Source organism: Hemitrygon akajei, chromosome 3 (genome assembly GCF_048418815.1).
Source record: "Hemitrygon akajei chromosome 3, sHemAka1.3, whole genome shotgun sequence".
NCBI lineage: Eukaryota > Metazoa > Chordata > Chondrichthyes > Myliobatiformes > Dasyatidae > Hemitrygon > Hemitrygon akajei.
Genome location: NC_133126.1, coordinates 195,324,418 through 195,350,640, shown reverse-complemented (window position 1 = coordinate 195,350,640; position 26,223 = coordinate 195,324,418). Strand labels below are relative to the sequence as shown.

Below are 26,223 nucleotides of genomic sequence, written 5' to 3'. Positions count from 1 at the left end.
AAGCACGTGTGTGAGGCCGGTGTTCTGTGCTGGGTGTCAGATGTGGGAAGTTCAGGAAACTCCCAGCCTCTCGGACGGCCACATCTGAGCCAGGTGCGTCGAGCTGCAGCTGCTTGGGGACAGTGGCAGGGAACTGGAGATGCAGCTCGATGACTCTCGTCTGGTCATTAGATTGAGGAGGTGATAGACAGGAGCTATAAACAAGTCCTCACTCCTGGGCCTCGGGAGACAGATAAGTGGGAACAGTCAGGAAAGGGAAGGGAAAGAGTTAGATACTAGACAGGATCCCTGTGGATGCCCCTTTTTAATAATAAGAACTCCTGCTTGAGTGCTGTTGGGAGGGACGGCCTACCCGGGAGATGTAACATTGGCCGCGCCTCTGGCACAGAGTCTGGCCCTATGGCTCAGAAAAGGTCAGAAATGGAAGATGTTTGCAGCAGTGATAGGGGACACCAGAGCTAGGGGCTCGGACAGGCGAATCTGTGGACGCATGAAACAAACACGGGTGTTAGTTTGCTTCCAGGTGCCAGAGTCGGGGATTTTTCTGATCGCGTTCACGAAATCCTAAAGTGGGAAGGTATAGAGCCAGAGTTCGTGGTCCACGTTAGTAACAAAGACATAGGTAGGAAAAGGGAAGAGGTCCTAAAAACAGACTACAGAGATTAAGTACAGTTGAGATGCAGGGCATCAAAGGTAGTAATGTTGGGATTACTGTTTGTGCCATGCGACAGTTAGTATAAGACTAGAGTGAGGTGGAAGATAAATGCATGACTGAGTCTTTTGAGCAGGGGGCAGAATTCAGATTTCAGGTTCACTGGGGCCTTTTCTGGGGCAGGCGTGACCCGTACAAAAAGGACGGGTTGCACTTGAGGCCAAGAAGGAGCAACATCCTGGCAGGGATTTTAGCTCAAGCTACTGGGGCGAGTCTAGAATTGGTGAGAGGTGGGAATCGAACCGAAGAGACTGGGGAAGGGGCGGTTGCCTCACCAAAGCAGAAACCTTGTAGGCCGTGTAAGAGGGCAAATAGGCAGGTGACAGAGAAGAGATGCGCTCAAATTGATGGATTGAGGTGTCTATTTTAATGTTAGGAGTATCATGAACAAATGGGATGAGCTCCGAGCGTCGGTCGGCACTTGGAGCTATGATGCTGTAGACATGACAGAGACTTGAATGGCTCAGGAGCAGGAATGGTTATTTAGAGCGCCAGGCTTTAGTTATTTCAGAAAGGACAGGCAGTGAGGCAAAAGAGGTGAGGGCGTCACACTGCTGATAAGAGATTGTGTCAAGGCTGCCGAAAAGGGGAAAGTCATGGAGGGATTGTCAACTGAGTATCTGTGGGTGGAAGATATAAAGAACAAGGGGTCAATAACCCTACTGGGTGTTTTTATACAGCACCCGATAGTAACAGCGAAATCGAGGAAGGCAGATTCTGAAACGATGCAGTAATAACAGCGTTGTCATGATGAGGAATTTGAATTTCCACAATTTCATTTGTTTTCTCACAGAGCAAGGTGCTCGGATGGGGTAACGTTTGTTAGGTGTGTTCAGGAAGGTTTTCTGATACAGTATCCAGATAACCCTACAAGATGAGAGGCCGTACTTGATCTGGAATTGGGAACTGAACCTGATCAAGTGTCAGATCTCTCAGTTGGACAGAATTTGGAGATAGTGATCACAATTCTGTCCGATTTAACAGTGCATTGGAGAGGGATAGGAACAGACAAATTAGAAAAGCGTTTAATTGGAGTTAGGGGAAATATGAGACTATCAGGCAAGAACGTGAAACAATAAATTAGGAGCAGATGTTTTCAGAGAAAATTACGGCAGAAATGCGGCAAATGTTCAGGGGATACGTACTTGGAGTTCTGCATAGTTACGTTGCAATGAGACAGGGAAAGGATGGGAGAGTGCAGACTTCATGGTGTGCAAAGGCTGTTGTAAATCTAGTCAGGAAGAAAATAAATCTTGCAAAAGGTTGAAAGAAATCGGTAATGATGGAGATCTAGAAGATTATAAGGAGCTTAATAATAAAATTAGGAGAGCCAGAAGGGGTGATGTGAACGCCTCGGCGGACAGATTTAAGGAAAACCGCAAGGCATTCTACAAGTATGTGAAGAGCAAGACGATAGGACGTGACAGAATAGGACCAATAAAGTGTAACAGTGGAAAAGTGTGTGTAGCACCGGAGGAGATAGCAGAGGTATTCAATAATTACTTCGCTTCAGTATTCACTACTGAAAAGGATCTTGGAGATTGTAGGGATGGCTAACAGCGGAATGAAAGGTTTGAGCATATAGACATTAAGAAAGAGTAATTGCTCCACCCCGTGGGAAGCATCAAATTGGGTAAGTCACAGCGACCGGACGAGATGTACTGCAGGCTACTGTGGGAGGTGAGGGAGGAAATTACTGAATCTCTGACGATGCTCTTTCCATCATCAATGGGAGCGGGAGAAATTCCAGAAGAGTGGAAGTTTGCGCATGCTGTTCCTTTATTTAAGAGAGTGAGTGGAGATAGCCCAGAAATGTATAGGCCAGTAGGTCTTAGTTCAGTGGTTGATAAGTTGATAGAGGCAGGATTAATAAACATTTGATGAGCCATAATGTGCTTAGGAATAGTTAGCATGGCGTTGTCAAAGACAAGTTGTGCCTTAGGAGCTTGTTTGAATTTGTTGAGGATGTGACTAATCACACTGATGAGTGCAGAGCATCATGTTATATATGAATTTTAGGAAGGCACTCGAGAAACTACATCATGCAAGGCTTATTGAGAAAGTAAGGAAGCATGGCATCCAAGGCGACCTTCCTTTATGGATCCAGAATTGGCTTGCTCACAGAACGCAAAGTTTTGCGGTGTTGTGCATAATATGCAGGCCTGTCTGATGTTACTGAGGGATATCGATAGGTTGCAAAACAAGTCTGAAAAGTGGCAGATAGATTTCTACCCAGATGAATGTGAGGTGGTTCTTTTGGTAGGTTACATATGATCCATATGATCTATATTCGTTTCCTAATACTAGAGCTAGTATGGCATTCCCCCTAGCTTGTCGGCTTGTCGGCTTGTCAACATACTGTGACAGGAATCCATCCTGGACACACTTAACAAAGTCTGCCCCATCTAAACCCTTGAACGTAATCAAGTGGCAATCAATATTAGGGATGTTAAAGTCACCCAACATAACAACCCTGAAGTTTTGCACTTTCCAAATTCTGCCTCCCAATCTGCTCCTCGGTATCTCTGCTGCTACCAGGGGGGCTACAGAATACTCCCAGTAGAGTAACTGCTCCCTTCCTGTTCCTGACTTCCACCCATACTGACTCAAAAGAGTATTCTGCTACATTTCCCACACTTTCTGTAGCTGTAATAGTATCCCTGACCAATAATGCCACCTCTCCTCCCCTCCCCCCCCCATCCCTTTTAAAGCACTGAAATCTAGGAATATTGAGAATCCATTCCTGCCTTGGTGCCAGCCAAGTCTCTGTAATGGTCACTACATCATAATTCCACCTATGTATCCAAGCTCTCAGTTCATCACCTTTCTTCCTGATGCTTCTTGCATTGAAGTACACACACTTTAGCCCTTCTACCTTACTACCTTTACACCCTTTATTCTGCTCCGCTTTCCTCAAAGCCTCTCTATATGTTAGATCTGGCTTTACACCATACACTTCTTTCCCTGCTCTATTGCTCCGGGTCCTATCCCCTCTGCATGTTAGTTTGAACCTTCCCAAACCAATCTAGCAAACCTACCTACAAGGATATTGTTCCCCCTCGAGTTCAGGTGCAAACCATCCAATCTGTACAGGTCCTACCTTCCCCAGAAGAAATCCCAATGATCCAAAAATCTAAAACCATGCCCCCTGTACCAACTCCTCAGCCACGCATTCAACTGCCATCTCCTCCAATTCTTACCATCACTATCACGTAGTACTGGCAGCAATCCTGGGAACGCCACCCTTGAGGTCCTGTTCTTCAACATTCTGCCTAGTTCCCGAAACTCACTCATCAGGACCTCATCCCTCTTTCTGCCTATGTCGTTGGTACCAACATATATCACGACTTCTGGTTGCTTTCCCTCTCGTACCAGGATGTCATGCACCCGGTCAGAGACATCCCGATCCCTCGCACCCGGGAGGCAACAATCCATGCGGGTGTCCTTCTCACGTCCACAAAATCTCTTGTCTGCTCTCCTGACTATTGAGTCTCCAATGACGACAGCTCTCCTCTTCTCTGTCCCATCATTCTGCACCACAGGGTAAGACTCAGTGCCAGAGGCCCTGCCACCGTGGTTCACACCTGGTCTGTCGTCCTGGCCAGCAGTATCCAGGACGGTAAATTTATTGTTCAGGGAACTGGCTACAGGGGTGTTCTGCACTACCTGTCTACTCACCTTCGCTTTCGCCCCTCTGACTGTCACCCAACGACCTGCTTCCGGCAACCTAGGTGTGGCTACCTCCCTGTAGCTCTCATCTATGACTGCCTCATTTTCCCTTATGAGTCGAAGGTCATCCAGCTGCTGCTCCAGATTCCTCACATGGTCTTCCAGATTGCCCAGCCGCATGCACTTCTGGCAGATGTGACTCTGCGGGAGAAGGGAGTTCCCCCAAGACTGGAGAACAGGAAGTTTCAATGCCGATTCTACTGTTCGCTTATTAATTTTTTCCCAGTGTCAAGATCATTCCCAAATAGCTAACCTCTTGTTTGATCACTTTTTTTTTAAGATTTAACTTTAGTCTCAAGTCAATGCAAGTAATAATTTGAGCAGTTCTGTCAATAGCTGGTAATGTTCCTGCTTGGTTTCAGCCTTCGGGGTAGATCATCTACATATTGCACCAAGCACTCGGCTTCTGAAGTCTGTTTCAACCGTTGATCTAAACGTTGGTGAAATATGGACGGGTAATTATGGAACCTGTATGTTAGGGCATTCCATGTAATCTGCTGTCCGTGAAAGGTAAAAGCAAATTTGTATTGACAGTGTCTTTCGTAGGGAATAGACCAAAATACATTATTTATGTCCATAGCTATGAACCATTGCGCTTTTTGGTTTTGCTTGACCACTGTCTCCGGGTCAGTTCCCACAGTTGGAAGTGTTAATGGGGTTACTTTATACAGCTCTCGGTAGTCTATTGTCAACTTTCAGCTCTCCTCTGCTTTCCTCACTGGCCATATGGCTGAGTTATCCGTGGAAGCTACTGGCCTTAGTACCCCTTGTTGTACCAAGCTCTGTATTACCTTGGCCTTGTATGTATACACTATCAGCCTTGCAAATGACCCTGAATTGTGTGCAATAATTTGCTGCAACATTTGATGAATCCTCATTTCTTTCGGTTTTATCCATATTTCATCCATTGTGCTTCTTCTGTCCTGATATTATTCTGCCGGGATCTGCATGTTGTGTCTGTGTCATGGCAGTTGTCATCTGACAAAGCATATATTTACCTGGATCAAAACAAAGCCCCTCTTTGACCCTATAATCACGCCCCAGTATATGTTCCTACCCTCTGGGTAATTCCAGCAACTCTACTGAATGTTTTAATGCTCTGTCTCCTATTCTAAAGTCCAATGGTCCACTCACATGTCCCACATGCGAATGTCCTGTGAATCCACTGAGGACAGTTTTACATTGCATCTTCCAGTTTACGATATTTATATTAGTGATGTTGCTGGTGGTTCGGAATGCTCCAGTGCCCCATAAAAACAAAAAATAAATAAATAACTAGATCAATTAATAATTAAATAAAGTCCTACGGACTTAATAGCTAAGTCACCTGTGAAGTCCAGGAGATATACATCGTTTGCCAAAGACTGATTGAGGACCACGAAATTAGGAGCATTTAATAGGTATTGGGTGCATACCTCCACTACCGAACAGGCTATACCAAACTTAAGGACTGTAAAGATACTAGTTCCGCTGAAGGCCAGTTTGTATACTGCTGTAAAAAGACTATTCAACAGTTCACTCGTGCGATAAGTTGGAATTTTGATATAACCATCTAGTTGGTTAGCATATTACACCTGATTGTTTGCCCGCGCTGTACGTTTGTGTGGCTGTTACACTTTATTTATCATGGTTATTACTTTCCTTTCTCGCTGCAGTCCACTGAGGTGTAATCTGAATTTTACGAAAACTATACTGGACAAACCTTGCACTGTATTTTGGTACATATGACGAAAATAATCCAATTTCAATTCCAATTCCAGTTTAGCGATGGATGTCAGCAAGGGCCATGGAACCTCGGTGGATCAACGATCCGGGTTCAATTCTCGCCGCTCTGCAAGGATTTAGGATATCCTCACTGTGGTCTGGTAGGGTTCATTAGGGTGCTCCACATTTGGAAGATCACTGGTCGTTAGATCAATAGAACACTGTAAAATTTAATCCTTTGTCTATGGATATGTGGGATGTTGCAAGGTGGCATGGCTCAAAGGGCCGGAAGGGTCTCTTCAAACCAATATCTCAATAAGCAAATAAATAAAGTAATAAATGGAAGCAGCTGACGGCGATTGGTGGACATGATATAGTTGTCCCGCAAAGTTCTCATATAATCTATGTTTGATAAGTCAAGAGGGACAGTAATATGATCTATTAGATGAAATGCGCAAGTAAGAGGCAATTTGGTAAATTGGAAAGTCCATCTGGTTGTAATATAATGCTACATGAATGGTATACAAGAAAAATTTTCGCTGTACATCGGTATATTGCTACAGCAATAAACAAAACTATTTATCAACCTAGGAAGAGTGAACAATGTACCAACAGAATTTGAATTAAATGTTTGGAAAATCTAAGTGGTAGGGGGAAAATTGTGGCATCTGTAATCAAAGATTTAGTTACAGCATTTCAAGAATAAGATTGGAGTTTTTTAACAGAAGAATCATTGATAAACTAATTATAATAGATGTCATAAGACCTTAGGAGATATGCGTAGAAACAGGCCGTTTGGCCCATCGAGACTGCTCAGCCATTCAATCATGGCTGACCCCTCTTTCCCTTTCTCAGATCAACTCCCAGGCCTTCTGCCCGTAACTTTTAATGCCATGTCTAATGACGAACCTGTCAAGCTCTGCCCTAAATTCATTAAATGACCGGGCCTCCACAGCTATCTGTGGTAATAAATTCTAAAAAATACACCACCCTCTGGCTAACACAATTTCGCCATATCTGTATTGGAACCCAAATGGTGCTCCACAATCCTGAACTTATGTCCTCTTTCCTAGACGTCCGCTCCATAGGAAATATCCCTTCAACAGCTACACAAAAATGGCATTTCAACATTCAAAATATTTCTATGGGACCCTTTTCACATGCTTATAAATTCCAGAGAGTACAGACACAGAGCTATCAAATGTTCCTCACATGATAAACCTTACATTTCTGGAATCAACCTCGTGAACCTTCTCTGAACAGTTTCCAATACCAGGACATTTTTTTCTTAGACGAGGAGCCCAGAAATGTACAAGATAAGGCCTCATTAATGCCTTATGAAGTCTCAACATCACATCCCCATTCTTGTACTCTAGACATTTTGAAATGAATGCGAACATTCCTTTTGCCTTCCTCACCACCGACTCGACTTACAGGTTAACACTTAGGGGGTTCTGCACAAGGACTCCCAATTGCATTTGTATCTAAGAGTTTTGAATTTTCTCATCATTCAGAAAATAGTGTGCGTACTTACTTCTACCAAACAAGTATGACCAAGCATTTCCCAAATACCATTTAATTTTCCACTTTCTTGTCCATTATCCTAATCTCTCAGTCCTTCTAAAACCTATCAGTTTCTGCAAAACTACGTGCCATCATTGGAGCGGCCATCGTCGGACTGAGGGGCTACAGTCAGCGTGGGATCTTAGAGAATTTCACTCTGCAAAAAGCTGACAGCATAAGACCATAAGATTCAAAGGTTCAAAGGTCCAATTTAATGTCAGAGAAATGTATACAATATACATCCTGAAATGTTTTATCTTCGCAAACATCCACGAAAACAGGGAAGTGCCCCAAAGAATGAATGACAGTTAAACGTGAGAACCCCAAAGTCCTACCAGCTCCACCCTCACGCTCGTAAGCGGCGGTGAGCAACAAACCCCGCTCCCGCCACCGGCAGAAAAGCAGCAGGCATCGCAGTCAAGCGTGAGCAATGCAATACCAAAGGCACAAACTTCCAGTTACCCCAAAGACTTCGCGTTTCACACCAGCTTCGACATGCCACAGGTTCTCTCTCTCCCTCATAAAGTTTCCATTTTCTCCGCGAGCGGGGAGACATAACAGAAAACTCTCTGGTTTCGCATTAAAAGTCCGTTACGTCGCTTTTGTCGAGCTCTGTGCCTGAAGATCGCACAGATCCGGGGTCTTCGAGCACAAAGCAGATTTTCTGACTTCGCCGACGACACAGGGGTCTCCTACCATGACAGCAACACTCGATCCGCCAGTCTCCAGAGCCCAGAGATTTTAGGCTTCCAAACACGAGCTTGACTCTGTGGCATGCTGAACAATGGGCAGTCCCGTAACTCCAAGAATGGGTCCCATTCCCGCAAAGAACCGAATTCAGCAGGTTGCCTCAGGCCATGGCCGTCAAAAGAACATTGAAAGGGAAAAATAAATATATATAAGATGGAAATAGAGCTGATTCCGAAGACGCAAGCAAGGGGGTCGCTGTCTCCGTTAGATGTCTCCATAAGATCATAAGATATAGAAGCAATAGTAGGCAATTCGGTCCACTGAGTCTGCTCCGTTATTCAATCATTGGCTGATCCAATTCTTCCCGTCATCCACAATCCCCTGCCTTCTCCCCATACCCTTTGATGTCCTGGCTCATCAACAACTTATCTCATTCTGCCTTAAATGCACCCAATGACCTACCTTCCACAGTCGCTCGTGGCAGCAACTTCCATCGATTTACCATGTTCTGACGAAAGGAAATCATCCGCATCTCTGTTCTAAATGGTCGTCCTTCAATCCGGAAGTTGTGCCCTCTTGTACTCGATCCCCGGACCATGAGAAATAACCTTAACATAGCTAATCTGTTCAGACCTTTTAACATTTGAAGTGTTTCTATGAGATCCCCCGTCATTCTCCTGAACTCCACGGAATACAGCCGAAGAGCTGCCAAACGTTCCTCATACGGTAACCCTTTCATTCCTAGAATCATTCTCGTGAATGTTCTTGAACCCTCTCCAATGTAATTTCTAAAACATTGAGCCCAAAACTGCACACAATACTCCCTGTAGTTTCACAAGTGACTTATAGAGCCTCAACATCACATCCCTCGTCTTGTATTCTATACCTCTAGAATGAAAGCCAACATTGCATTTGCCTTCGTCACCACCGACACAACATAGATGTTAACCTTTAGGGTATCCTGCAAAAGGACTCCCAAGTCCCTTTGCATTTCTGCATTTTCAATTCTCTCCCCATCTAGATAAAAGTCTGTCCGTTTATTTTTCCACCAAAGTGCAAGGCCATACACTGTCCAACATTGTATTTCATATGCCACTCTTTGCACATTCCCGTAAATTACCTGCGTCTCTAAATTAACTGACCTAGAGGGGGTCAGTTGTGCTGTGAGGATTACATTCCTTGACTTCTCTAGTGCCTTTAACACAATCCAGCCCAAGATCTTATGGCACAAACTAACGGAGATGGGAGTAGACTCTCACATGGTGGATTGGATAGTGGACTACTTGACAGATAGACCTCAGTATGTGCGGTTGGGAGACTGTAGGTCTGACACGGTGGTCAGCAGCACAGGAGCGCCGCAGGGAACCGTACTCTCTCCGGTCCTGTTCACCCTGTACACATCAGACTTCCAATATAACTCGGAGTCCTGCCATGTGCAGAAGTTCGCTGATGACACGGCCATAGTGGGGTGTGTCAGGAATGGACAGGAGGAGGAGTATAGGAAACTGATACAGGACTTTGTGATATGGTGCAACTCAAACTACCTGCGTCTCAATATCACCAAGACCAAGGAGATGGTGGTGGACTTTAGGAGATCTAGGCCTCATATGGAGCCAGTGATCATTAATGGAGAATGTGTGGAGCAGGTTAAGACCTACAAGTATCTGGGAGTACAGTTAGACGAGAAGCTAGACTGGACTGCCAACACAGATGCCTTGTGCAGGAAGGCACAGAGTCGACTGTACTTCCTAAGAAGGTTGGCGTCATTCAATGTCTGTAGTGAGATGCCGAAGATGTTCTATAGGTCAGTTGTGGAGAGCGCCCTCTTCTTTGTGGTGGCGTGTTGGGGAGGAAGCATTAAGAAGAGGGACGCCTCACGTCTTAATAAGCTGGTAAGGAAGGCGGGCTCTGTCGTGGGCAAAGTACTGGAGAGTTTAACATCGGTAGCTGAGCGAAGGGCGCTGAGTAGGCTACGGTCAATTATGGATAACTCTGAACTTCCTCTACATAGCACCATCCAGAGACAGAGAAGCAGTTTCAGCGACAGGTTACTATCGATGCAATGCTCCTCAGACAGGATGAAGAGGTCAATACTTCCCAATGCCATTAGGCTTTACAATTCTACCGCCAGGACTTAAGAACTGTTTAAAAGCTATTATTAATGCTTTTTGAGATAGTGATTTAGATGCATATCATATTTTTTACTGAGTTAAGTATTGTATGTAATTAGTTTTGCTACAACAAGTGTATGGGACATTGGAAAAAAAGTTGAATTTCCCCATGGGGATGAATAAAGTATCTATCTATCTATCTATCTATCTATCTATCTGTGCAGGTTTTCTGTTTCCTCAACACCCATCTTTATATCTTCGCTCCTCCACCCATCTTTGTATCATCGGCAAATTTAACCACGAATCCATTAATATCATAGTTCAAATCATTGACATACACAGCAAAAAGCAGCGGTGCCGACACCCAACCCTGTAGAAATCCGCTGGTAACCTACCGCCAGCCGGAATGGAATCCCTTTATACCCACTCTCTACTTTCTGCCGACCAGCCATTGCTCCACACGTGCTATAACTCCCCTGTAATTCCGTGCGCTCTTATCTTGCTAAACCACCTCATGTGTCGCAACTTGTCAAATGCCTTCTGAAAATCCAAGTACCACACATCTACTACATCTCTTTTCTCTACCTTACTTGTTATATCCTCAAAAATTGCATCGGTTAGTCCGGCAGGATTTTCCTTTAAATGAAACCATACTGGCCTTGACCTATCTTGTCATTTGTCTCCAGGTATTCCATAATCTCATCCCTAACAATTGATTCCAACAACTTCCCAACCACTGATGTCAGACTAACGGGTTTATAGTTTCCTTTCTGCTACCTCCCACCTGTTCTAAATAGCGATGGTGAATTTGCAATTTTTCAGTCATCCAGTACAATGCCAGAACATATTGATTCTTGAAAGATCATTGTCAATGCTACCGCAATCTCTCCAGCCATTCCTTCAGAAGCCGAGGGTGCATTCCATCATGTATAGGAGATGTATCCACCTTCAGACCATTAGGTTTCCTGAGCACCATCTGCCGTAATTTTCAGTGCACATACTTCACTGCCCTGACACTTGTAAATGTCTGGTATACGGCAGATGTCTTCCACTGTGAAGACTGATGCAAAATATGCAGTTAGTTCCTCTGCCATCTCTGCGTCTCTCAGCACAATATCTCCAACGTCATTTTCTTTTAGTCTTATATGTAGCCTCAACTCACCTTTACCCTTTATATTGTTACGTACTCGTGACACGTGACAATGGTACCCTTGTCACGTGACTGGGGTTGAAGTTATACTGGACTTGAGGTAATGGTCTTGTGATGGTGGAGTGACGTCATTTTCCCGCCAGTAGAGGTCATGTGACAGGTTTTTTTTAAGAGTATAAGAGGAGGACCCCTTTTACTTTGGCTCTGATCTCACTTGTCAGCCACGGTCGTGTCCTTCTATTGGAAAGTTTCTTCTTCTTGGGAACATATTTGTCTTGCACTTCCCTGAATTTTCGCAGAAACTCCAGCTATTGTTGCTCTCCTGTCTTTCCTGCTAGTGTCCCTTCCCATTCTATCTTGCCCAGTTCCCCTCTCATGCCATTGTAATTTTCTTTATTCCACTGAAATACCTACACTTGGATATTTAGTTTGTCCTCTAATTTCAAAGGGAAATCGAGCATATTGTGATCACCGTTCCCTAAATGTTCCTTAAACTTAGCACATTCGGATCAATGCACATTACCCAATTCAGCACACGATACCATCGTGGGCTCAACAACAAGCTGTTCTAAAAAAGCCATCCCTCAGAAATTCTCTCTCTCGCGGTCCAGTACTGTGCTGGTTGTCCCAAACCAATTTCATGTTAAAATCCCAAGTGATTACCATGACATTGCCCTTCTGACATGTCATTTCTATCTCCTTCTTTTACTTGTCATCCACACCCCCGCTGGTGTTTAGAGGTTTGTATACAACTGGCATTAGGATACTTTTACCATTACCATTTCTTAACTCAACCCATTGTGACTCTACACCTTTTGATCTGATGTCATTCCTTTCTAATGGTTTAGTATTATTTCTGAGACACACCACACCCTTCGCCTACTTACAAATCTGTCTGATACACCATATATTGTTGGACATACAATTCCCAATGGCAGCCATCCTTTAGCCATTTTGCCAATCTGTAGCTGAATTTCTAGATCACCCATTTTATTTCGTACGCTAAATGCATTCAAATACAACACTTATTCCAGTATTTGTTACTTCCTTTTTTTAACTGTACCACGCCTCTATTGCCCTGTAACGCATCTCTCTTTCTGTGATTGCGCCTCATCTCCTGCGTGCGATTCTATCATATCTGTTGCACGGTATCTTTGATTTATTTGTCTTTTCCCCTTCCTCAGCCCTATCACTACGGTTCCCATCCCCCTGCCAAAATATTTTAGCCACTCCCTAACAGCTCTATTCAACCTGCCTGCTAAGATATAGGACATCTTTGGGTTCAGTTGTAACCCGTCTGTTTTGTATAGGTCGTACCTCCCCGAGAAGTTCCCGATGATCCCGGAAACTGAAGCCCTGTCCCCTATACCAGTCTCTGAGCCACGCATTAATATACATAATAATGATATTCTTGCGCTCGTTAGGACGTGGCACAGGGGGAAATGCCGAAATTACTACCCTGGATGTTCTGCTTTTCAGGTTCTTCCCCAACTCCCTGAATTCTGTCTTTAGGACCTCCTCCATTTTCTACCTATGTCATTCGAACAGACGTGTAGTAAGACTCCTATCTGTTTACCCTCTCCCTTCATAATAATCAATACCCTATCAAAAACATCCAGTATTCTGGCAACTGAGAAGAGACACACCATGTGCGTATCTCTATCAGGCTGATAGAACCACCTGTCTGTTCATCTCACTATGGAATCCCCTATGACCACCGCATTCCTCATCTTCTTCTCTCCGTTCTGCACCACGGAGCCAGGCTCAGTGCTGGAGACCCGATTACCGTGGTCGTCCTCTGTCAGGTCACCACCCTCAACAGCATCCAAAAACAGACGAGGCCTAATAAACAGGTACGAGGTGTAGGTTTTCCAGTTCGTCATTGCTGATTTGGTCTTGGTTGCCCATAGGACGGTGCAGACAGGATGGTAGATACGACGGCGGAATGCTCCTCTTGTAGGATGTGGGGATTCATGGGATCTTATGGTGTCCCTATTAATTACACCTGCGCGAAGTGCATCGAAATTCAGTGCTTTAGGACCACATTAAGGAGCTCGAACTGGAGTTGGATGATCTGAGGATCTGCGCAGTAATTTCTGGGAGTTAGGATGGAGGCTGAATAGCAGGATGGTCAAGGTTTTCACCGCTATTTCCGGTGCCACGAAATCTGGAAGGTCAGGACAGAAGGTTAGAAGGAGACGAATGAGTGGCTGAGGAGATGGCGCAGAGGGCATGGTTTCACGTTTTTGGATCATTGGAATCCTTTCTGAGGGAGGGGTGATCTTTGTAAGATGGGCAGGTTGCACCTGAAGCTGAGAGGAAACAATTTCCTGGGATGGAGATCTTCTACCGCTATTGGGAAGGGCTTAAATTGAATTTCCTCTGGGTGGGAACAGAAGTGAAGACGCAAAGGATGGACTGGTAGACAAGTAGACAGAGCTTGTGGGGGCTTTGTGAGGAAGGACAGGCAAAAGAAAAGAATCGTGATAATCAAAGGATTTCAAAAATCTAGTAAGAAGAAAAGGAAAAAAAGCTTACGAACGGTCAGAACACTAGGAAGCAGACAGGAAGTAGATTAAGAATGAAACTGGGAGAGCTAGAAGTGGTCAACAGAAGGGCTTGACGAGTAAGATTAAGAAGAACCGCAAGGCATTCCAGGCATGTGAAGGGCAAGAGGTTCAGCCTGGAAGAATAGGATCAATTAGATGCCATAGTGGAAACGTGCGCATGGAGTAGGAGCACGTAGTGGAGGTACGTAATGAATAGCAACGCACACAAAATGCAGGCCAGGCAGCATCTATAGGTAGAAGCGCTGTCGATGTTCCGGGCAGAGACTCTTCGTCAAGACTAACTGAAAGGAAAGATAACAAGAGATTTGAAATTAGGAGGGGGAGGGGAAAATGCGAAAAGATAGAAGAAGATTGGAAGGGTTGGAGTGAAGCTGCGAGCCAGAATGGTGATTGGCAAAAGGGATACAGAGCTCGTGAAGGGAAAGGATCATGGGACAGAAGGCCAAGGGAGAAAGAAAAGGGGAGGGGAGCACCAGAGGGAGATGGATTGGCAGAGTTGTGGGCCGAGAGAGAGAGAGAGAGAATAATCTGGTTGGTTTTAACGAAGTGCAATACTTAGAACTCGTTCCACACAACTACCACTCTCTGAGCAAAGAAGTTCCCCCTCGTGTTACCCTTAAACATTTGCTCCTGAACTCTCAACTCATGTACTCTTGTTTGAATCTCCCCTACTCTCAATGGAAAAAGCCTATCCACGTCAACTCTATCTATCACCCTCATAATTTTAAATACGTCTATCAAGTCCCTCTCAACCTTCCAAAGAATAAAGGCCTAACTTATTCAACCTTTCTCAGTAACTTAGGTGCTGAAGCCCAGGTAACATTCTCGTAAATATCCTCTGTACGCTCTGTACTTTGTTACATCTTTCCTATAATTCGGTGACCAGAACTGTACACAATGCTCCAAATTTGGCCTCACCAATGCCTTGTACAATTTTAACATTACATCCCAACTCCTATACTCAATGCTCTGATTATTAAGGCCAGCATACCAAAAACTTTGTTCACCTTCCTATCCACATGGGATTCCACCTTCAGGGAACTATGCACCACGATTGCTAGATCGCTGTTCTAATGCATTGCTCAATGCCCTACCATTTACCAAGTATATCCTATTTTGAATAGTCCTACCAAAATGTCGCACCTCACACTTACCAGCATTAAACTCCATCTGCTACCTTTCAGCCCACTCTTCTAACTGGCCTAAATCAGTCTGCAAGCGTTACTAACGTACTTCTTTATCCACAACGCCACCTATCTTAGCATCATCTGCATACTTACTAATCCAATTTACCACCACATCATCCAGATCATTATTGTGTGCGTATATATATCTATATATATATATATATATATATATATATATAGATATATATAGTTTTCAGCTCTCGTGTTACAAAACATAATATCGGCAACGAGGAAGTTTAACCAAATCGAGACGGCTACTGCAGAAATTAACTATTATAATATATGGAAGCCATAAACGAGAAGCGTTTCACCGTAAGTCAATATTTGTGACATGAATAAACTAAGTGACTAATTAGCATAGCAATTTACCAATTGTGAACAAACTAACCATACATAACCAATACATACCACTTTTTGATGTATATTTCACTACCCTTGATTACAAATTCCAACATTTCCCTACGGCTATTGTTGTCAAGCATTTCAGTCAAATTCTATGGTTCGTTTGTTCACAATTGGTAAATTGCTATACTAATTAGTCACTTAATTTATTCATGTCACAGACATTGACGTACTGTGAAACGCTTCTCCTTTATGGCTTCCATATATTATAATAGTTAATTTCTGCAGGAGACAATAACCAATCGACCTCTTTTAACACGTATTTTCATCTCCCATCAATTTTACGCTCCTCACTGTTCGCCATGAAGTGTGCTATGAAACCAAAAGAGATTCTTTGTTAGTTTTGTGTAACAACTGCACCATTGCCATATTTGACAACCAGTGGCCTGCATAACTTCTACTGTTGGCCGAGGATCTTTCACCATATCACATTGTTCTGATTTAAGAGCAAAATATATTTATATAATTAGAAACAGCGTTCCAAAATATTTTGTATAAGCTTACGCATGTACACAATCTTTTCCAGGAGTTACAGATTAAGGCAGGTCATGCCTTGCCAGCCTGATTGAATTGTTTGAGGATGTGACTAAACACATTGATGAAGGTGCAGCAGTAGTAATTAATGTTTGTGGATTAGAGAAAGGCATTTGATAAGGTACGTCATGCAAGGTTTATTAAGAAAGTAAGGAGGTATGGGATCCAAGAGGACTTTGTTTTGTGGATCCAGAATTGGCTTGCTCACAGAAGGGAAAGAGTGCTTGCACACGCGTCATCTTCTGCATGGAGGTCGATAACCAGTCTTGTGCCTCATGGATCAGTTCTGGGACCCTGCTCTTGGTGATTTTTATAAATGACCTGGATGAGGAAGTGGAGGGATGGGTTAGTAAGTTTGCTGATGAAATAAAGGTTTGGTGTGTTGTGGATAGTGTGGAGGGCTTTCAGAGGTAACAGCGCGACATCGATAGGATGCAAAGCTGGGGTGAGAAGAGGCAGATGCAGTTCAACCCAGATAAGTGTAAGTTGTCTCATTTTGGTGGGTCAAATATAGTCGCAGAATATAATATTAATGGTTAGACTCTTTGCAGTGTGGAAGATCATAGGGGTCTTGGGGTCGGAGTGCAGAGGACACTCAAAGCTGCTGCTCACGTTGACGGTGTATTTCAATAAGGCATACGAAACATTGGCCTTCATCAACCATGAAGTAATATTGCAGCTGCATAGAACCCTGTTCAGACCCGACGTGAAGTGCTGTGCTCGGTTCTGGTCACCTTGCTACAAGAAGAAAGTGGGAAGTACAGAAATTGTGCAGAGGAGATGTACAAGGATGTTGTCTGGATTGTGGAGCATGCCTTACAAGAACAGTTTTACTGAAACTGGCCTTTTTTCCTTGAAGCGACGTAAGATGAATGGTGACCTGATCCAGGTATATAAGATGATGAGAGGCATTGATCATGTGGATAGACAGAAGCTTTTTCTTTCCCAGGGCTGAAGCAACTAGCAAGAGAGGGCACAGTTTTAAGGTGTTTGGAAGTAGGTACAGAGGAGCTGTCAGGGGTAAGTATTTTACTAAGAAAATGGTGAGTACGTGGAATGGGCTGCTGGCTACGGTGATGGAAGCAGTTACGATGGGTCTTTTAAGAGTCTCTTGCATTGATACATAGAGCTTAGAAAAATCGAGGGTTATGGGTAACCCTAGTTAATTTCTGAAGTAAGTAGATGTTAGACACAGCATTGTAGCCGAAGTGCCTGCATTATTCTGTAGGTTTTCTATGTTAACGTAGAACTGAAGCAGTCCCTACAGCCCAAGTACTCCAAGGTGGCAATGGTCTACATCTGAAATATTCCGATTTGGCACATTTCATATCATGTCTCAATTTCCGCTTCTTTATCTTATACCTGTACTCCCTTTAACCTAGAACCTTTGCTTATCAAACTGTTACAACTTTATAATTCATTTTCCCCAATGTATCTACCTTTTCAAATGCACGAAAGAGCGCAGTGGTGAACAAGTACATTTCGACTGACGAGAACCATTCAGTGATGCATCCCAGATTCTTAAAAAATTCTGCTTCATCCGCTCATCTCTAAAAAAGATTATTAGATGGAATTTTGAACCTCGGCCAGGTGCATTAATAACGATAAACATCTGAATTCAAAATGTGAGTTTTTGAAGTTCTGTGTAAGTGGTTATGTAATTTAGTAAAATAGTTATGATATTGAAGAACATAGCACATAGTACATAGAAATCTACATCACATCACAGGCCCTTCTGCCCACAATATTATGCTGAGCAAGTAGACTACTCTATGCCGAGAATTACCCTACTGCATAGCCCTCTATTTTTCTAAGCTCTATATACTTATCTAAGTGCCTCTTAAATGTCCCTTTTGTATCCGCCTCCACCTACGTCGCTGCCACAGCATTCCACGCAAGCTGCATTATTTGTGTGAAAAACCTACCCCGACATCCCCACTGTACCTACACCAAGCACATTAAACCTATGTCTCCGCGTGATATAAAAGTTAAAAAATTGTTTGAAAGTCCATGGTGAATCATTTATTGAATCAATAATGTTAATAAAGAAATATTGTTGTTAGGAAGTCATACTTTGGTGTGTTTTATTGTTTGATCTATTTAATTAGCAACATTGCATTTGCCTCACAGCTTGGATAATCACTTTGTAATCGACATTCAGGTGTATCTCACTGTCACCAAATTAGTTATGCTCATTTGGGACATTGATTAATTTGGAGCAGGCACGGTACCCTATTGAGGGAATCTTTTTTTGCCTAATTAACCTCGGATTTTTTGTTGAAGCCAACATATGAATATAAACAGAAATATTCACCTAGTATTCGCCACTGTCAAAACTGCAATGTTTCAGTTTATGTTCCGAGTCCTGGTAGGTTTTGCTTTTGTACCTGGTTCAGATGCGCTAAACTGCAGGGTCCGGGAAAGAATACAACTCCCCAACATATCTAAGGATGGCGATGTTGTTCTTGGGGGAATGTTTACTGTGCACTTAAACAGTTTCCAGCGGATAAATGCATTCACGAAACGGACAAAAGAAATCAAATGTAAAAGGTTAGATCATTTTTGCTTTACCTATTGTAGTTCTGACTAAGCATCCGTTTTATTCTTTCATGTTTAAAATTACGATTTGTTTAACAGTTTTATGGTACACGATTGTACTTCTACCAAACGGTTCACACTGTGGAATATCAGTGGGTGTACGAATCAACAATACAGTAGATGCAGATGGATTGGTGACTATTTCATTGGACGAGGCGTCCGGTACGCTGGACTAATTGCCTAAAGGCTATGTCGCACCATGTAAACTAAATATTGTGTATCGAAATAAACACAACAGTGTACTATCTTTTCCTATACGTAACTGTAAAATCGCGATGATTTAGTAAAGCAAAATAGCTGAATTAGCCGCGTCGATGGAAAGAACTTTGGATACCTTAATGGCCTGGCCTGCTAATGCAATGTTAATGCGCCTCTTCCCTTTGTATCAAACTCTAACATCAAGCTATATGAGTTCCAAAAAAAATAGAATATCTTTGAAGGCCAAGCATCCATTTTTTCCTAATACCTGCTGCAGTGACATCAGCGCGTGAGTTCTTGTTCCCTCATCTATTGTGGGCGAAACAGTAGTTCTGTGTATAGCGTATGTTTTACATCTCTGAGCGTTCGCGATTCAATTTAAGCTGCAATCTGTAGGGACCACAAACACGAGAAAGTCTGCAGATGCTGCAAATCCAAGCAAAACATACAAAATTCTGGAGGATCTCCGCAAGCCAGGTAACATTTATGGAGATGTGTAAACAGCCGATGTTACGGGCCGAGACACTTTTCCACAGGTGCTTCCAGGCTTGCTGAGTTCTTGCAACATTGTGTGTGTGTTGCTACTTTTAAGAAGTTTGTACTTTTTCCCACGAGAACGCATGAGTTTCCTTTATGTGTTCCGCTTCCCTCCTACATTCCAAAGACTTACGTGTCAGGTAATTCGGCAACATGGATGAAAGTAGGTGGCATGGGATCATTAGTCTGGATGGGGCTGTTATCGTGCTATAACTCTTAATGAAAAATAATAACAAATAGGGGTGGGATAACAGTCATTTGGTGCTAGAAAGGAAGACGCAGGAAGAAATGTCCTTGTACACACTGAACAGTGACTCAGCAAATGTTGCTCTAAATTAAACTAATATAACGAAGCCCCTTGTTTGCCATACTGATCCATTATGAGTGGCGTATTTGGAATTAAAGGAATTTGTGAATCAAATTATGTTTCATTTATATTATAAAATGACATCAAGATCGCAGCTTATAACATCCAGAAATATCTGGATCTTAATTCATCTTTGCTATTTACTACCTTTGTGCAGAACAGTTTGACGTGCTCATTTGACAAAGTATTTCAAGAAAAACGCAATAATCTTCTCTGAATCGATCGCCATGCAAGTAACTATAATAAACTAATTCCAATATCAATTCCAATCTGTGGTTGGTTTTCAGTTTTGATTTAATGGGATTCCGCCTGTTACAGACGATGATTTTTGCAATAGAGGAAATAAACAGGGACGAAAAACTCCTTCCGAATGTAACACTGGGCTACAGGATTCATGATGACTGCGGTTCGCCGGAGATTGCAACAAAGGCGGCTCTGTCTATGGTGAATGGTCAGGATGAAACATTTATGGACGAAGCTTGTGATGGGCCTCTCAATGTACCAGGGATCGTCGGTGGCGCTGGGTCATCGGTGTCCATCGCAGTTGCAAGAACAACCGGACCTTTTACGATACCACTGGTGAGATTTGGCTAAAATTCGCCGTTAGATTTATAACCAAATGTTTCATAAACTGGCTGGTACGTTAGGTTTTTACCAGTTGTCGCGTTTGCATTGAAATTAATTTACATTGATTTGAGAGTCACAGCCACACTTTAACCAACACAACAAATGTTTTTTTTTAATGCAGGTCAGCTACTTTTCCACGTGTGTATGTCTCAGCGACAAGAATCAATATCCAACTTTTCATCGAACTATCCCAAGTGACGAGCATCAGTCGAAGGCGCTGATGCATCTCGTTCAGAGGTTTGGATGGACTTGGATTGGAACTGTTCACAGCAACGATGACTATGGCAACTCCGGAATAACAGCCTTTATGGAGGCTGCTGAGGATTTTGGGCTCTGCATTGCCTTCTCCGAATCATTTCACAGAACGGACCCCCAGCAGAAGATCATCAAGATTGTGCAAATGATGAAAGAAGCGACTACAAATGTCGTTGTGGCCTTTGCCGGACCTGGCGAAATGCGCATTTTATTTGAGGAGGTTATACGGCAAAACCTCAGCAGCGTGCAGTGGGTCGGCAGTGAGGCATGGATTACAACCGACATTGTTGGTTTCGATAGCGGGTGGCGTTTCCTTACAGGGGCAATTGGAACTGCAGTACCTGCTGTCGACGTTCCAGGGATGCGAGACTTCCTTCAGACAGTCCATCCTTCCAGTTTTCCGGATAATCCTTTAGTTAGGGAGTTTTGGGAAACCACCTTCAGCTGTACTCTAAATTTTGAAAACGCGACAAAAACAATAGGTACAGTTGGCTGGATCTCGCAATGCAGTTTAAATGAGAGTTTGCGACACATCGTAAACGCCTACACAGATCTGACCATGGACGGGAGTTCTTACATTGTATATAAAGCGGTAAAGGTTTTCGCTCATGCACTTCACGACATGTTTTCATGTGAAAGTGGAAAAGGTCCATTTCTGAACAGAACATGTGCGCGGCTTTCAACCTTTCAACCATGGCAGGTAGAGACCATTTCACTTCATCCGTTTTAAGACGTCTTTCAATGTTGTTGATGTGCGTTTTACACTCAAACCAGGGTAGTATATGTAAGGCTAATGGCAGGGTACTGACAAATCTTGTGGAACGGAGAGAAACCTCGGGGTACAGTTGTACACTGTGCTGATAGTGGCAGCACAACTAAACAGTTTGGGTGAAGCAGGTTTTTCGTATGTTTACCTTCACCAGTCAGGGTATCAAGTTTTACAGTATCGCAGCACGGTAGTGTAACTGATATATCATTCCATTAATTCACTGATCGTGGCTCAATTCAAGCGGCAACTTGCAAGCGGTTTGTATGTTGTCTTACCATGACTACATTGGTTTCGTCCCACAATCCAAAGACGTACTGCTGGGGGAAAGAATCACTGAGTTCTGAGCATACTATTTGGCATTGGCATTTCGGGCTGCCAGCAAAAAAAAAATACTCGCGCGTTTGATTTGATGCAAATGGCACATTTTACTGTTTGTTTCGATGTAAGCACCTGTGAAAAAATAACGCTAATCGTGCCTTTAAGGGATAAGACCGCACTGTGAGTGTAAAGGAAGGAACTGTCAAGCTGGAGAGGGTGCAGTAGATATTTACCACAATGTTCCTCGATAAGATAGCCTGAGTTGTTGAGAGAGTTTGGCCACGATTAATTTCCCGCAGCGCATGTGAATAAAGGGTTATCGCACAGAAGGATATAAATTCATAATAATATGTAGCTGTTGTTCGGTCATATCATTTGCCAGAAGGCCTAGACATAAGATACGAGGGGTAAAATTGAAAAGAGTCCTCAGAGGTACCATCTTTACGTAGGGCTACCAGAAGAAATGGCCGAGAAGCTATAATTGCAAGATTTAAGAGGTATTTGAATAGGCACATGGATAAAAAAGGCCTGCAGATTTATGAGCCGAGCTGACTAGCAAAGAGGATGATGTAGTTGTCATGGATCGCATTAGTTAAAGCTGCTATTTCCGCGCTGCAGTACTTTCTGAATCTAAGCAGAAGCAATCCTGTCATGACAAGTCTCAATTACTGTTAATTGGGCGACTGATTCTTGAAGGCAAAATCTTTTAACATTTGTAAGAAGTTGAAGGCGACTTGTTGGAATTTTTTTTAGCTTCTCCATTATATGAAGTCAATTTATTTCACAACAAAAACTGGAGAGAAGGTGCATCTTGATAAGAACGGCAATCCGACAGCCGCGTACGACATTGTAAACTGGCAAATGAATGGGAACGGTAGCCTTGTAGTTCGGAAAGTTGGATATTACAATGGATCAGCACCTCCCGGTAAAGAGCTTGTGCTGAAGCCACATCACATTACCTGGAGCAGTGGTCAGCGTGAGGTATGGTTGCCTATTGAAAATGGACATTGTTGCTGTTTGCTATAAATGTAAGGTAATGCAAAGAATGGTACAAGTGTGCCATTTATATTATTAAACGTACATAGGCAAGAGATAGACAGCCCATCTGAAACCAATCATATAGTTTATTATATAGATTCAGGTTGGAGTATCAACATAAAAAGATTACGATTGTTTCCATTTGATGATGAAAGTGGAAGGAGAGATGAAACTGCCCAGTGACGCAGCACCACCAGATTCCGTCCAGAGTAGGCAGTTAAATATCACCCACACCTTCATCCCCACCCACCCCCCATCACTTCTTTGGAAGTGTATATCTTCATACTTTTTATATATTTTTATTCTACTTCAGACTTGACAATGGGAAAAATGAAACTCGTCTATTTACAAATAAAACCCTTTCTCGCACACCCCTCTTCCCCAATTGTTCAAGAATGGAGTGTGTCTTTTAGACATTTCATATCCTACTATGTTTTTGAGTTTGGTGAATTTGGAGTCGAATTCTCACCTGGTTTAAACGACACTGTCACATTGAATGGTTGGATATCAGACAGGCATCACAAAGTGCCAGCGCGTGGCGCCGCTCCCTGACAGTTCCATAGACCAGTTTCAATCACGACCTCCGGCGCCGTTTCTTTGGCGTTTGCACATTCTCGTTCTGTTCAGTGGTTAGAGAGCATACCTGGCCTTTCTACCCAGTGGGAATCTGAATCTGGATGGCAAAATAATGGGAATGTGGGGAGAGTAAAACCGAATTAGAGTGTAAACACATTGTGCTTTGTCATGCGCCATTGTGGCGTCACGGTAAGCGCGCGCTATTTCAGCTCGAGGTTTTCCGAAGCTGGGAGTTCAATTCCATGTTCGGTAAGGAATCTCAGTATATCCTACGGTAGAATGCATTGCTTTCATCCAGGTCCTCTGGTGTCTTCCTACAGTCCAAATTGTCCCGTGATCAGGTTAGGCTTAATCGGGTTTATCGGAATTGTGAGGCTGAAAGAGCTGGAACGGCCTACTCCGCGTTGTATCGCGAAATAAGATTTTATGTTGTCATTGTTCGTGACATATTGTGTGCATTTTATTACCCGAATTTAAATTCAGAAAGTATTCAAACGGGATTTAATTGTGTGCAGAAGCAATGGATTGTTGTTCCCAGAATATAAACATGCAGCCCCATTCGACACTGAATCATATAGCATTAGTTCTAGCTATACCGAATCTGAAGGTTTGTTATTAGGGAGAGCAGCAACTGATATTTCCAATCGCCGAAGGATGAGTATCGAATCGACGTGGATAAGATGTTTTACAAATGAATCAGCAATTACTCGAGGAGAAACATCAACGCGAGCAGTTGAAAGACATTGGAACGATTTGTCTGACAGGGACTTCGAGCGCCATCCAATAGCAAGTCTAAAGTTATAATAAAGAAGAAAGTTACTTCAGTAAGTATTAGGCATTAGTCCGGTTTAAAATCACGATCACGTTTAGTTCCAAGAAACTTGCATTTATGAAATGAAGCTGGTTACAGAATATTATCGCGCAGTGGAGCCCTTACGAAATGTAAATGATCAAATGTTGATTTCATTTCTCCATTTAAGATTCCCCGGGCAGTCTGTTCTGAAAGTTGCCTCCCAGGAACAAGGAAAGCAGCCAGGAGAGGACAGCCAATTTGTTGTTTTGACTGCACGTACTGTGCCGATGGAGAAATTAGCAACACCACAGGTGAGCTCAAATACATGTTGGTTATGAGAGCTACACTAACATTTTCTTGCAGTGACTTCTCAAACATGTAATGATTGTATTTGGATGCTTTTCCCCTCAGACTCCACTGAATGCATCAAGTGTCCTCTTCTATTCTGGTCCAATGATCGGAGAGATCAATGCATCCCGAAGAGTATCGAGTACCTGGCTTTTACCGAAATGCTCAGCACGTTGTTGGTGGTTCTTGCTTTGGCTGGAGTATGTATGTCTGGACTGACAGTGGGTCTCTTCTTTAGACATCGACACACACCTCTAGTTAAGGCTAACAATTCTGAGCTCAGCTTTCTCCTTTTATTTGCGTTAAGCTGCTGTTTCTTGTGTTCGGTCACATTCATTGGTGAACCTTCAAATTTGTTTTGTATGTTACGCCGCACAGTATTCGCTGTCTCATTTGTCCTGTGTATTTCCAGTGTTCTGGTCAAGACCATTCTGGTGCTGACGGCATTTAAAGCAACGCATCCCAGCAGTAACAGGATGAAATGGTTTGGTCAAAGACAGCAGAGGATAAGTGTCTTCCTCCTGGTGTCCGTGCAGGGTTTAGTATGTGCGCTTTGGTTGCTCATTGCTCCTCCTTTCCCTGTAATCAATACCAAATATTACCGGGAGAGGATAATTTTAGAATGCGATAAAGGTTCGTCTGCAGCATTTTACTCGGCGTCGGGTTATATCGCCTTGTTATCGTGTATTTGCTTTGTCCTGGCCTTTCTCGCACGGAAGCTGCCGGATAACTTTAATGAGGCAAAGTGTATAACGTTCAGCATGCTCATCTTCTGTGCGGTTTGGGTCACTTATATTCCGGCCTCTGTCAGCTCTCCTGGGAAATACACTGTGGCAGTTGAAGTGTTTGCCATCCTGGCCTCCAGTTTTGGATTGTTGTTTTGCATTTTTGCACCGAAGTGTTACGTTATTATAGTCACTCCGGAGAAAAACACGAAGAAACATATTATGGGGAAAGTGATATCAGAGGAAAGTTAAATGATATTCATCAATAGGTCTCGGGGTTTATCATCGTGTGCTTATGGTTATCTGCAGCAACTGACTCTAAACTTACAGTCCCGTTTAATTACGGAATGAAGTAAATAGTTTAAAGTAAATCTGTCATTTAGTGTTGAGTCCAATCGTTTCATTACTAAGAATTATTCATCTGTATGGAAACAATAAATTATTTAGTATGCTGATGTTTTGATTTGCGTCTTCGTGTATTTCACGGCAACTGTCTGGGTATTGACAGCAGCAAATCATGCTTATTGAACTTTATAAACTAGTGTCTCTATTTTGTCCATTTGCTAATGGTACTTGCCTCTCTCTTGTGCACTGGAGATTATCATAAGCACTGTTGAATCTTTCCTTCTCTTTCTTTGTTCCGAGAAGAAAACACTCAGTGAGCATTACGTACCTCCAATGCCTACTAAAATAGCACTTTGAGTGCATGTTCCTTTTCTTCT

General features: G+C 43.1%; 1 protein-coding gene across 1 annotated transcript in view; it reads left to right on the top strand.

Annotated features, from left to right (window-relative positions):
* LOC140724631 (extracellular calcium-sensing receptor-like) overlaps positions 1 to 25,753 on the top strand; it is a 47,650-nt gene extending 21,897 nt beyond the window's left edge. The window contains exons 2-7 of the mRNA XM_073039054.1: positions 20,340 to 20,631; positions 20,801 to 21,526; positions 22,775 to 23,002; positions 24,629 to 24,739; positions 24,840 to 24,976; positions 25,189 to 25,753. Coding sequence (XP_072895155.1) covers positions 20,340 to 20,631; positions 20,801 to 21,526; positions 22,775 to 23,002; positions 24,629 to 24,739; positions 24,840 to 24,976; positions 25,189 to 25,753 — 2,059 coding nt within the window. The remainder of the gene's footprint in view (positions 1 to 20,339; positions 20,632 to 20,800; positions 21,527 to 22,774; positions 23,003 to 24,628; positions 24,740 to 24,839; positions 24,977 to 25,188) is intronic.
* The last annotated feature ends 470 nt before the right edge of the window (positions 25,754 to 26,223 follow it).